Source organism: Rhipicephalus microplus, chromosome 2 (assembly GCF_043290135.1).
Source record: "Rhipicephalus microplus isolate Deutch F79 chromosome 2, USDA_Rmic, whole genome shotgun sequence".
NCBI classification, from domain to species: Eukaryota; Metazoa; Arthropoda; class Arachnida; order Ixodida; family Ixodidae; genus Rhipicephalus; species Rhipicephalus microplus.
The window spans coordinates 95,695,450-95,707,727 of NC_134701.1; the positions used below are offsets into that span (position 1 = coordinate 95,695,450).

General features: G+C 43.3%; 1 protein-coding gene across 2 annotated transcripts in view; it reads left to right on the plus strand.

Moving 5' to 3' along the window:
* The first annotated feature begins 1,723 nt into the window (after positions 1 to 1,723).
* T3dh (Type III alcohol dehydrogenase) overlaps positions 1,724 to 12,278 on the plus strand; it is an 84,981-nt gene continuing 74,426 nt past the window's right edge. Inside the window, exons 1-2 of one of the 2 annotated variants that reach the window (XM_037422036.2) lie at positions 1,724 to 1,926; positions 2,471 to 2,511. In XM_037422036.2, coding sequence (XP_037277933.2) covers positions 1,874 to 1,926; positions 2,471 to 2,511 — 94 coding nt within the window. In that variant the 5' untranslated portion in view covers positions 1,724 to 1,873. Of the gene's footprint in view, positions 1,927 to 2,122; positions 2,197 to 2,470; positions 2,512 to 12,278 lie in introns of those variants that run through there. The other variant, XM_075886681.1, reaches the window with a different exon arrangement.

The following is a 12,278-nucleotide window of genomic DNA, read 5'->3' on the forward strand; positions in this document are numbered from 1 at the left end:
GCGGCAGGCATCTTCCTAGAGGGGGCGTTGTTGGGGCATACAGGTTAGATTTTAGATTCAGTAAGGAAAAATCAGCAGTCATGATTTTCAATGACAACGAAGGCAGTGAGCTTAGAATACAGGAGGTCACGCTAGAGATAACAGATAAATACAAATATCTGGGCGTATGGATAAGCAATGGGACCGAGTACCTAAGGGAACACGAAACATACGTTACGACTAAAGGTAACAGGAATGCAGCAGTGATGAAAAATAGGGCACTGTGGAATTACAATAGGTATGATGTTGTGAGAGGAATATGGAAAGGGGTCATGGTTCCTGGGCTGACATTCGGCAATGCGGTCTTGTGCATGAGATCAGAAGTTCAAGCAAGATTAGAAATTAAGCAACGTGGAATAGGTAGGCTTGCTTTAGGAGCTCACGGGAATACACCAAATCAGGAAGTACAAGGTGATATGGGATGGACATCATTTGAGGGCAGGGAAGCTAGCAGCAAGATAAAATTTGTGAAGCGATTCAGAGAAATGGGGGAAGAGCGTTGGGCTAGGAAGGTTTTCAGCTACTTGTACATGAAGAATGTGGATACAAAATGGAGGAAGCGAACCAGAAAGTTGACTGGTAAATACTTAGAAAACAGCAGGTGGCCAAACCAAAAAGAACTATCGGTTAAGAAGAAAGTGAAGGAAACGGAGACTGACATGTGGAAAATGGGCATGATTAAGAAGTCCGCACTAGAAATCTATCGAACTTTTAAGCAGAAAATTGCCCAAGGAAAGGATCTATAATAATACTCTGGGTAGTTCTCTACTGTTTGAGGCCAGGACGGGAGTACTGCGAACCAAGACATATCGGGCCAAATACGAAGGGGTAGACACAGTATGCAGTGCGTGTGGACAGGAAGAAGAAACTGCCGAACACTTGATAATGTTCTGTAAAGGGCTTCACCCTATAGTTCAGGATGATGGCGCAGAGTTTTTCAAAGCACTAGGGTTTAGGGACCGGGAGGGCAAAATAGACTTTAAGTGGGTAGACTTAACTAGAAGGAGGTTATCTGATTGGTGGCTAAAGTCAAGGCACGAGTAAATATTAAACTCTTCACTGCAAAGTACGAATGCTCAAACTCACTTATTGAAGAAAAAAAATCTAGTTTTTGGTTCACTAAGTATTACGGCTTGGTAGCGCTAGTGGGCCAATCTAAAGGGTACAGTCATATCCATCCATTCGTTTATTAAACAACGGCGCCTGTTTGGATCAGATATAAAGCCGGCAAGCGGTCGAGCCAAGCCAGTCATCCAGCCATCAACAAAACTGACGTGATTTTCCTCCTTGACTGACGGTAGTAGTAGTACAGGTAACTTATAACAATGTGGTTAGTATATTGCTCAAGGCTCTTCCTGTAGGACAAAGGAAGAATGCGTTTTCAGTGCTCCTGGGTGTCTTGCCCGCTCTACTGTACGGTGTCAGTTGTAACAATGAACAAAAATGAAGCTCGTTACCACGTGTACACACGACGCCGGTATGATGCGAAGCAGTCAGATCGTTGATATATGATCAGCTGATCGTTTGGGCTGGTAAAAAGATTTATCCTGGTTTTTGCAGTGCTTGGGTGTGGTATTATTGTAATATCGCAGAGGTAAGCGTTCGTGTCACGTCTTAGATCTCAGAGGCCTAGTTTAACGTCACCTCCTGTTATGTTAATCTCGCTCTTATTACGTAGCGGCTGTCGATTTGCTGCAGACGCCTCCGTGCAGTGCGGCGCGATCTCACAAGCTCTTGAGGGTTTGTACGGACGCTTTCAAGGAAAACCAGCTTTTGCGGTGCTTTTATGCTCAAGTAGACTTCACTGTAGCGGAACCCGCATTTCTTCCACCCAATGTCCAACACACTTCGCGTCGTTAACTTGCTCCAGCAAGTGTCGCGGGCATCGTAAGTGTCGTCACGTCATTTGCATATTTTGTCACGTAGCAGGCTACCGTTAGTTTTGCATGCTTAGCGGGAGCTATGCGTCAAGAGGACGTTCGGCCACAGCTGGGTTTGTGCGGACTTTTGCTGCAGGGCTTGGGAAAATTTGCCGCGGCTTGTGCTTTCTTAGTTTCTTTAGAAAGTGCATGCAGCTGATGGAATATCCATAGAACTGATGTTACGATCACTACTACCGCTTTCGAATTGTGGGTGGATTCAGCAGGGTAATAGCAGGTACTTGATCATGCAATCACCAATTTTCGCAATAAATACCTTGCGCCACGTTGGCGTGTACCATGCCATCCGCATGCGGCATCGCGTGGTTATGCTTGCATGCTTCTCCGCTTTCACATTCTTTCCTCTTAATTGCTGCTAGGTATACGTGGGCTTCGTGTTCCAATCTTTACTCGCACCATCTTGCAATTATCAGCGGGTAGAAAGACCAGCTCTTATCTTTTTTTTTTTCCGATCGCTTATCAATTCCGCCTTGTTTTCACCTTGACAATAGATGCCGGTGTCCAGCTCACGCCACAGTTTCATCTGTTCAAGGTAAGCTGCAGGCGCGTGCAAAATGAGTCTGCACGGCTTCGAGATCCTGTTGACCGCTTTATGGAGTGCTATTAAAAACACACCATCTCGTCGTATGGTATTGACTGTGTGCCTACGGTTAGCGTGGCGCAGTAGCGCGAAACATTTATGGCAATTTGACAGAATAGAAAGCAACTAACTTTTCATATTGTGTGACGTTTTTAACAAGTCTAATTGCAAGAAATCTGGCTGTCTGATTCATAAAGCGTTTGAATGAACATGTCTGTCACTAGCTTGGCGACCTTCCACTGTGGATGCATTCATGCAACGTGAGGATACATATGTGGTGCTCAGTCATTTAGTGACAGCTCCTGCATTGTGTTCTCCATTGCGTGCAGTCGGTAGCACAACGTAGCACAAAATTTCTTTGCAAGGTAGCACCTGGGTGTCTTTATATACACCCGCAGAATACTTCGTTCTTCAGATAAAGCTTCCTCCTTTTTTCTTCATAACACCTATCGTGCACAAGCATGGCATTTGTACACCGAGATGAGCCAAAGTGTTACGCATGCAACGAAAATCGATGGCCTCTTATTTACAGAGAGGAACCGCGTTGTATAAATTTAATGCGCAAATTAAATGGAGCGTGTACATATAGAAAGCCTGAATGCGTAGTCAAAAAGAAGGAACCGAAGACGGAGGCGGTGCCTGTGCGCGGTAATAGTGAGGTTCACCTCTGCCGTCTCTTTATTGCTGCAGATGATCAAAAATTAATCTTTGTGAATAAACGCCACATTTGTAACCAGACAGCCCTCCACTACGATGATGTCTCTTCTCGGGTCATCTAATGGCTTGCCACCCTGAAAAATTAGGTCTGAAGCTCTGGCCCTAAGAGATGGCGACTTTCGCTGATCGAGGCCACGACAACACTGCCTTTAGCACATCGGCTAATCTGTGCTTGAGGGGAAGCCATCACCACGCTTCCTATGCCGCCAACCGGTGGCACACCTTTGCCTCTATTTATAGAAAAAAAATTGAACCTTCATTCACCCTTTGGAAACACGCCTCAGCTCATTTCAATAAAGAAATATGTAACGAGATACCCTTGTCCTACCTACACAGTTTCACAATACAATCGATACATCGTTAAAGTATTTCACTATCAAGGTATAAACACATTTTTCAAATGTATCTTCATAAAAACATACAGATACTCAAAAGTATCTCTAAAATACTATTTCGATAGTAATCAAAAGTACCTCTAAAATAATATTGTGATACCCATATCTTGGTACTGTTTAGCCTTGTTATAAAGCATCTTATAAATAGCACTACCGCTAAGGGTAAGCGAACAATGAAATTTTTTTATATCTAGTACTATCAAAATTGCAGAAACCCGATTTGAATGATGTTTTCACGATTCTTAAGAGGTGTCAAATACAAAGCTTTTGCATAGTTAATTCACTCTAAGAGGAAAATGATATACAATGACACATACAGTACTCACGGATTCAAATGCAACATCAAGTTTTTTAGAACGACTCGTTTACGTGATTGCTCAAACTAACTACGTTGTGCAGCACTAAATCTACTTGCTTGATATGATGTAGACTCTGATCTACACGTTCTATTCAAAACTACGCACGTATGACCCAAGTGAAAATGGTGGAAGTTTAAGTATTTGCGTTATGTGGCCCTAAATATTTTTGTTTCGATTGGTGAGTACTATTACATGTGTGCATTGCCTGTTCTGAATTACACATCCAAATATTTGAGGGGCATGTCATTGATAAGCAACTGCTTTCTGGGACAAAATAGACAGGATATTAGCAAAACATGTTGCCGGGTATACATACACTGTTGTGTTTCTTGAAGAAGAAAGGTGTGGCATCGCAGCACTTTACATTCCATTTCATTAAGTAAATGGAGCAATGATAATCAAATAATAAAGTGTAATAAAATCATATACACACACTAACCTTAAAAGCAAACCATTCTTAGTGAATGACCTAAAATTACTGCAGGACAAGTGTTTCATGCAGTTGTTAAGGATGTTCTGGAGTTGTGAAACAGTTGCAGCTATTCAATACTAAATCCATATTTCTGTCCTTATCAAGGCACCAGTGGGGGATATGATTGCCTGGATGTTTTGAAAAATGTAGGATTTGGCTGCTTTGTATATTGAATGCTGCAAGGGAATGTGCATCAAGTGACACATATGTTAGTATTTAAAATGTTCATTTATTTGCACACTGCTGACTGCCTAATCAAATGAAATCAAGTTTTATTATTTCACAACACAATGTACAAGAAGGATATACAGAAAGAGGTCCCGTAGTGTAAATTGAAATGGGGCCTGCTATGAAATGTAAACATTGGTATTTGATTGGCAACAAAAGTAGCCAAAATAGTAAGATTGCAATGTTGTAAAAAATGAGATACTGAAAACTCCTAACAAGTCATTCTGTCAGTACACGTTCCCACCCAAGAGACAAAAAAATGTCTGTATATTTACTTTTTTTCTTTCCATTTTAATTTTCAAGTACTTTTTTTTTCTTTCTTCTTGTCTTTTAGTCCCCAATCCCCTTCCCCACGCAGAGTAGCAAGTCAGTGATATACACATGCCGGCTAAATTCTCTGCTTTCAAATAGAGCTCTCTCTCTCTCTCTCTCTCTACAAATGAAATGAAATGATGATGCTAATGCACAGAAACTTGTTTTCTTTTTTTGTAATATAGAACTTTTCAACAACAATAGCCTTGATAATTTCTCATGAGCGGCAGGCTGTGCTGGCTAACATATTGCAGTGGGCAAAGTAATTAGCTATGTTGCCTCTGGCAGCATTTCTCATCACAATTGGCTCACAAAAGAGCCAAGAAAGTGCACGACACAAGCGCTGTCTAGCAACTTGTTAGACAGTGCTTGTGTCTTGCATTTTCTTGTAGTTTTTGTGTTTTTTTTTTGGGTGCAGATCATGATGAGTATGTTGTGACCAGGCCCACTTGCTACTTTACTGCAGAATTTTTTATATAGTTGCTTATTTGTTCTATTATTAGCCTACGACAGAGACTGGACGCACAAAAATAGAATGAGTGAGGTCGAAGTGCCACATATGCCGCTCTCTTGTGTCCATGTTGGCACGCCATGACTCGTTAACAAGAGCACCTACCAGCTACCTCAGCTTTCTGTGATTCTGATTTGTTTCTTTAAGTATCCCAATAAGAAATGATAAATAATTAAGGTTGAATGCTACCACAACAATAAACTATGAAAGGTACACGTGTAAAATACGCAAAATAGCAGTGCAGAATAAAACGATGAAAAAAGAATCGTTGTCAGGGGCACACATATAATGAATGTGGCTCTTGAGAAACCAGACAGTAGCATAACCTTTTTAGCGGCGGTGCGTACAATTGAACACATCTAATACGGAGGCACATCAAGCATGGCATATCTAAGTGGCTCGAGATGCAGTGAGCACATTTGTACAGGCGTCCGAAATGAACAATTAGCAGTCATTTAACTTCATTGTAGTGCGTATTTCCGTAGAGGATCACCTTGCTGGATGCACTACCGGGTTTAACGATTGTTCAGCGTGCCGCATTGCAGTATCAATGCTGAGAGTAATATTTTTCTTTAGTTGGAAACCAATACAACCAAAAACAAACTGTGCATGTATATTGAGTGTATTATTTGATTCTTTTTATGCAATAACTGAAGCTACTTAAGCATAAATAAATATTTAGTAGCTATAAATGAATAATTATTTAAGCATTATTACTGAAAGTTGCACTAAACAACATACTGCCTCCTTCTTTTTGTTCCGATGTAAGATCAAGTGCTATATACGGATGCTCTGTGAACATCACACATTTTTAGACAGTGCATCATAGTTTGCAGTGGAAAGAAGTAATCAGCACATGCGAACTAATGAAAATGGGGTCAGTAAACTGAAAACAACATTTAATAGCAACAACACACTCGAACATTACAATATCAGAGATTATTCTGTTTTAGAAGCTCGAAAGGACCCTGAAATGCTTTTGATGATTTTGTATAAACACAGTGCACGTAGATGAATTCCTAAAGGTCATTTACATATGAACTTGAGCTCCCTCCATGAACTTTGTAGTTTATTACAGCACTTTAAAGCTGGGAATAACTGCAGATAGCTGGGACTCTGCCAAAGGCGTTTTCAACTACCCATTCACAGAACTACATACTTGGGGTAGCTCGATGTCACCCATGCTGCTGATCTGATTGGGTGTGGAATTCGCCTAAGCAAGATTGGCTTGTAAGGTGGCAGCGGCTGTCGGAGCAGCCAACCACACCGTGATCTTCGTCACTGTTGCCAGAGAGCATGCGTCCTTCCGGGCACACATAGTGATGGCCTCCGAGATTGGGCACACCTGCTGGCATGCGATCTCAGAGGTCCACACTGGGTGAAGCTCAAATCGTCAAGTGCGCTCACAAGAGCTCTGCGATCACCAGTGATGCCAGGGTGTCTCATTTGTTGAGGAGGCAAGGCAGAGGTGAGAAAGAGGGTTTGATACAATTGCCCTAGGTGACCTTGGTACACTGCATGTCGCTAGATTTGTGGGGCGAGTGGTATGGTGATCATCTTGCCTAAATGCTCTCAAAAGTTAAAAAAAAAACATTTCAGGGTCTCTTTTGGGATATTGCATTGGAGATGCTTTCAAAGTATGTGCTAGAAAAAGCTGTCACAATGAAGTATGAAATTGAGCAGTTATCGAAATTTTCACTGTCATCATAGCAGCAGTATTGTGGGATAGATTATTGCAGTCTTTGGCATCCCGAGTCGAGAATGAGGCTTGAAGTGTGACAGTTTTTGCAGCTAATGGCTGACGCACTGCAGCCTGTGGGGAAATTATGGTGTTATGTGAAGGTGTGCAATTTATCCAGCTTTAAAAAATTGTGATGAAAAGAGAGTGTGGAAGTCTGATGGTGAAAAGTGAGAGGTGTAAAGCTTGATTCTAGATTTATTTATTTATTTGCAATACTGCCAGTCGCTACTGAGACCATGATAGGTGGACACTCTACACATACTGTGATTGCCCATCGTAATAACATACAGCAATACAGAAAAAGAGTAACATCAATCTACTACATGGGTAACTTAAACTTCATAATATATAAACAAAATACAAGTGCATATGAAATGGTAAATTGAACATTCGAGGGTGAATACACTACTTATAGAACTTGAAAGTATATGCTGCTTTCATGATTTGTGTCACTGGCAATCGAAACATGCTATGATTTTTTTTTTTTTTCAGTTTTGGACTCAAACTGAGACAATGACTTAGTCTTAGTGATGAAAGGTGCTAACATATTTCATTCAGGGATGGCAACAGGAAAGAAGGAATATTCAAGCCCATCACTGCTGCATTTCTAATGTACTAATATGAACAGTAAAGAGGAAAAAGCTACCCACAGGGGCGCCTGCGCAAGTAGGCGTTTGGTGTGTAGCGACACCACGGACCCAAGCTAACGGGGGAGTTTCTACTCCCTCCCACGCCTAGCCGTGCGTGGCTTTACCGTGTCCGGGGAAAAGGGGATCTTGGGGGTTGAGCCGACGCTGGGTGATTGGACCTTCAAGGCCCCCCGGCAGAGGTAACACACCCCTTTGGCCCCGGCTTCACGTAGACGGCACCCCTGGGCTGACCCACCCAGGGGAAATCGGCAGTCGCCTTTTCCTATCTCTCTCTCCCTACATCTTCGTCTTTCTTACTTTTTTAGCTTTCCTGTCTACTTCTCTCTTCTGCTTACTTCCAATTTTCTCGGCGGCAAGGGTTAACCCTGTGCAAATAGCCTACCTTGGCCTAGGCGCATTGGGTTATAGCAGGGCTGTACGGCTGACGTCTGCAAGCTTTCAGCATCCGCAAACTTGAAGCGTCCCCTTGTTGGGCTCCGTGGTGGGTGGCCGCCAACGCTGCTGAACAACATACAATCAGCATGCACAAAGCATTCCCTTTACTTAGTTATCGTGCCCCTTCAAAGCGGGTACGCACCTAGGATATCAATTTTTTCATCCGGCCAAGACAAATCTTTCCTCATTTCCACGTTATACACTGCGAAAAAACTAACAAGCAAGCCAGAACTGTATCCCCCTTCTTAGTGGCTAGACGCTTAACCGAAACTCTCGGTGCCGGGTACAAGGTTACCAAAATGGCCAGCGGAGATCTACTCCTTGAGATACGTGACAAAGACCAATTTGATAAACTGAACACCCTCACAACGTTTGGAGACACACCCATCAGTATTACACCACACAGGTCCGTGAACTCATCTCGCGGGGTCGTATCAGACGCAGATTTGCTTGACCTGACCGAAGCTGAACTTCTGGAAGGATGGACGAGCCAGAACGTGACAAACGTACAGCGTATTAAGATAAGAAGAGATCAAAAAGAAATACCAACTAAACACTTAGCTTTGCTTCGAGCGATTTGCCGGAAACCATTCAGACTGGGTATACAAAGACATCCGTGAGGCCATATATTCCCAACCCCCGCCGTTGCTTCCAATGTCAGAGATATGGCCACGGCTCGCAAAGCTGTCGTGGCCGGAAAATTTGTGCTCTGTGTGGAGTCGTGGGCCATGCGTCCGACAACTGCGAAGCACCTGCACACTGTGTGAACTGTGATGGTAATCATGCCGCGTACTCACGTTCCTGTTCTTTCTGGAAAAAAGAAAAAGAGATCATCACTTTAAAGATAAAAAAAAACATTACATTTAAACAAGCAAGAAAAAGAGTCTCGCCATTTTATGGCCCCACATATGCTGATGCGGCGTGCCAGGGGGCAGTGTCGCACCAGCCCTCGCCACTCCTTCGGCCTGCGCATAGCGAGCCATTGGCTGTGGCGCCTGCCCCCAAGGTGGCAGTAGTTGAGTCTACTCCGCCTACTATTGAACAGAGACCAGAGACTCCAGGGTCCTCGGGTCTCAAGGCCTCACCTCGCCAGGCGAGGCCCAAGCTTCGAAAAGCCAGCTCGCATGAGCGGGCATCCAGTGCCTCCGAGGAGGCAATGGATACAGCGGCACCCCTGGTGTCAAAAGAACGGCGCGGCTCTCTGGAGCGCGCCAAGAGAACTAAAAAGCTCATAACAGGGCCTGATAATAGCCCTGTTACTTGAGCTCAACCTTTCAGCTTAAACAAGTCACTCCCTTAACGTACACACAGCACTACTTTACTTCCAATATGAAACACAAATTATACATTGGAACGTCAGAGGACTGCTTAAGAACCTCGACGACGTACAAGAGCTTTTATAGAAACGCTCACCTCAAGTGCTGTGTGTACAGTAAACACACCTAAAATCCTCCAACACAAATTTTTTACGTGCTTACGTCATATATTGAAAGGACCGAAATGATGCTGTGGCGTCATCCGGTGGCATAGCCATTATTATTAATCAAGGAGTAGCGTGTACACATTTACCACTCCAGACATCCCTTGAGGCGGTGGCTGTTCGAGCGGTACTTTTAAACAAACTCATCACCATCTGCTCTTTGTATGTACCTCCCCACCACCGTCTTGAAAGACGTGAATTTCAGTCTTTAATAGACGAACTGCCTGAACCTTATTTGCTTCTTGGGGACATAAATGCACATAGTGGACTGTGGGGGGATTTTCGCTGTGATGCACGAGGTCGTCTCATTGAACTATTTATCTTCTCTTCCGGTGCCTGTTTGTTGAATAGGAAAGAGCCAACATACTATAACGTTGCCAACAAAACTTACTCGTCTATAGACCTCAGCATCGTATCACCTTCACTCCTACCCCTACTTAAATGAAAAATCATAAATAATCTATATGGAAGTGACCATTTTCCTGTAGTGTTGAGTTCACAAACAACATATGAATGTCCTCTACATGTTCCCAAATGGCTGATAAACAAAGCAGACTGGGAACAGTTCCATAACACCACACGTTTGAGTTGGACAGACATATGTAGATTAAACATAGATGAAGCTGTGCAGTACTTCACAGCTTTTCTAACTGACGCAGCAGCCAAGTGCATACCGCAAACATCTGGAATGCCTGGCAAACGACACGTCCCATGGTGGAACACAGAGTGTCGTAATGCGCGAAAGGAACAGAACAGGGCATGGAGGTTGCTTCGGAACTCGCCAAAAGCCAGAAATCTTGTCACCTTCAAGAAAATAAAGTCTCAAGGCAGGAGAACGCGTCGGCAGGCCAGAAGAGAAAGCTGGCAGAAGTTTTTGTCAGGGATCAATTCATACACACAAGAGGCTAAAGTCTGGAACATGGTCGGTAGGATAGCAGGAAAGCAACTACACACACTTCCACTCGTAAACACTCAGGGTGATACCTTGCAAGATCAGCCAAACTTCCTCGGTGCACACTTTGAACGGGTATCCAGCTCGTCCCACTATACTGACACTTTCCAAAAATACAGAACAAGAATAGAAAAGCAGAAACTCGAACACAAATGCACTAGATACGAGGCATATAACCAAGCTTTCAGTCTAGCTGAGCTGCGAACGTCTCTAAACTCCTGCAGTACTTCTGCCCCAGGTTCTGACCGTGTGGTGTATGAAATGTTAAAAAACCTACCAATCGAAACACGAAAAACCTTACTTTGTTTGTACAATGCTATCTGGTTTTCTGGCAATATCCTTACCTCCTGGAAAGAGGCTATTATTATTCCCATTTTGAAAGAGGGCAAGGACCCTTCTTTACTTTCGAGTTATAGGCCTATTGCACTTACAAACTGCTTGTGCAAAGTCTTCGAAAAAATGATAAACTGCCGACTTGTACATATCCTTGAAACAAACAATTTGCTTGACCCATTTCAGTGCGGGTTTCGAGAAAGTAGATCCACCACAGACCACCTTGTTCGTATCGAGGCACAGATCAGAGACGCCTTCATCTATAAACAATACTTTCTCTCTGTGTTCCTCGATATCGAAAAGGCTTATGATACAACATGGCGTTTTGGAATTCTAAGAGACCTGTCCCACCTTGGTGTGCGCGGAAGAATGCTTCATATAATCGAAAGTTACCTGTCAAACCGGACATTCTGTGTCCGTGTGGGCAGTGTTCTCTCCCAAACATTTGTCCAGGAAACAGGCGTGCCACAAGGTGATGTGCTTAGTTGCACACTTTTTATTATTAAAATGAATTCTTTGTACTTGTCCATCCCCCGCAATATGTTCTATTGTACATATGTCGACAACGTTCAGCTTGGCTTCAAGTCATGCAACTTGGCAATGTGTGAGCGGCAGGTTCAGCTGGGTTTAAACAAGGTCTCCAAATGGGCAGATGAAAACGGATTTCGACTTAACCCACAAAAAAGCACGTGTGTCTTGTTCTCTCGAAAGAGAGGCATGCACTCGGAACCTGACATTCGACTGAACGGGCAACGTCTGTCCGTCAAAGCTGAGCATAAATTCTTGGGCTTAATCTAGGACAACAAGTTGACCTTCGTACCGCACATCAAGTATTTAAAAACAAAATGTTTAAAAGCCATGATTGTTATAAAAGTGTTGTCACGTACTACTTGGGGTAGTGATAGGCAATGCCTCATGAATCTGTATCGAAGCCTCATTCGCACCCGCTTAGATTATGGGGCCGTTGTTTATCAGTCTGCAACTCAAAGTGCTTTGAAGATGCTGGACCCCGTGCACCATTTGGGCATCCGCCTTTCTACGGGCGCTTTTCGCACCAGCCTCGTAGAAAGCCTTTATGTTGAGTCGAATGAGTGGTCGCTTCATCTGCAGAGAACTTATATGTCCTTTGTTTAT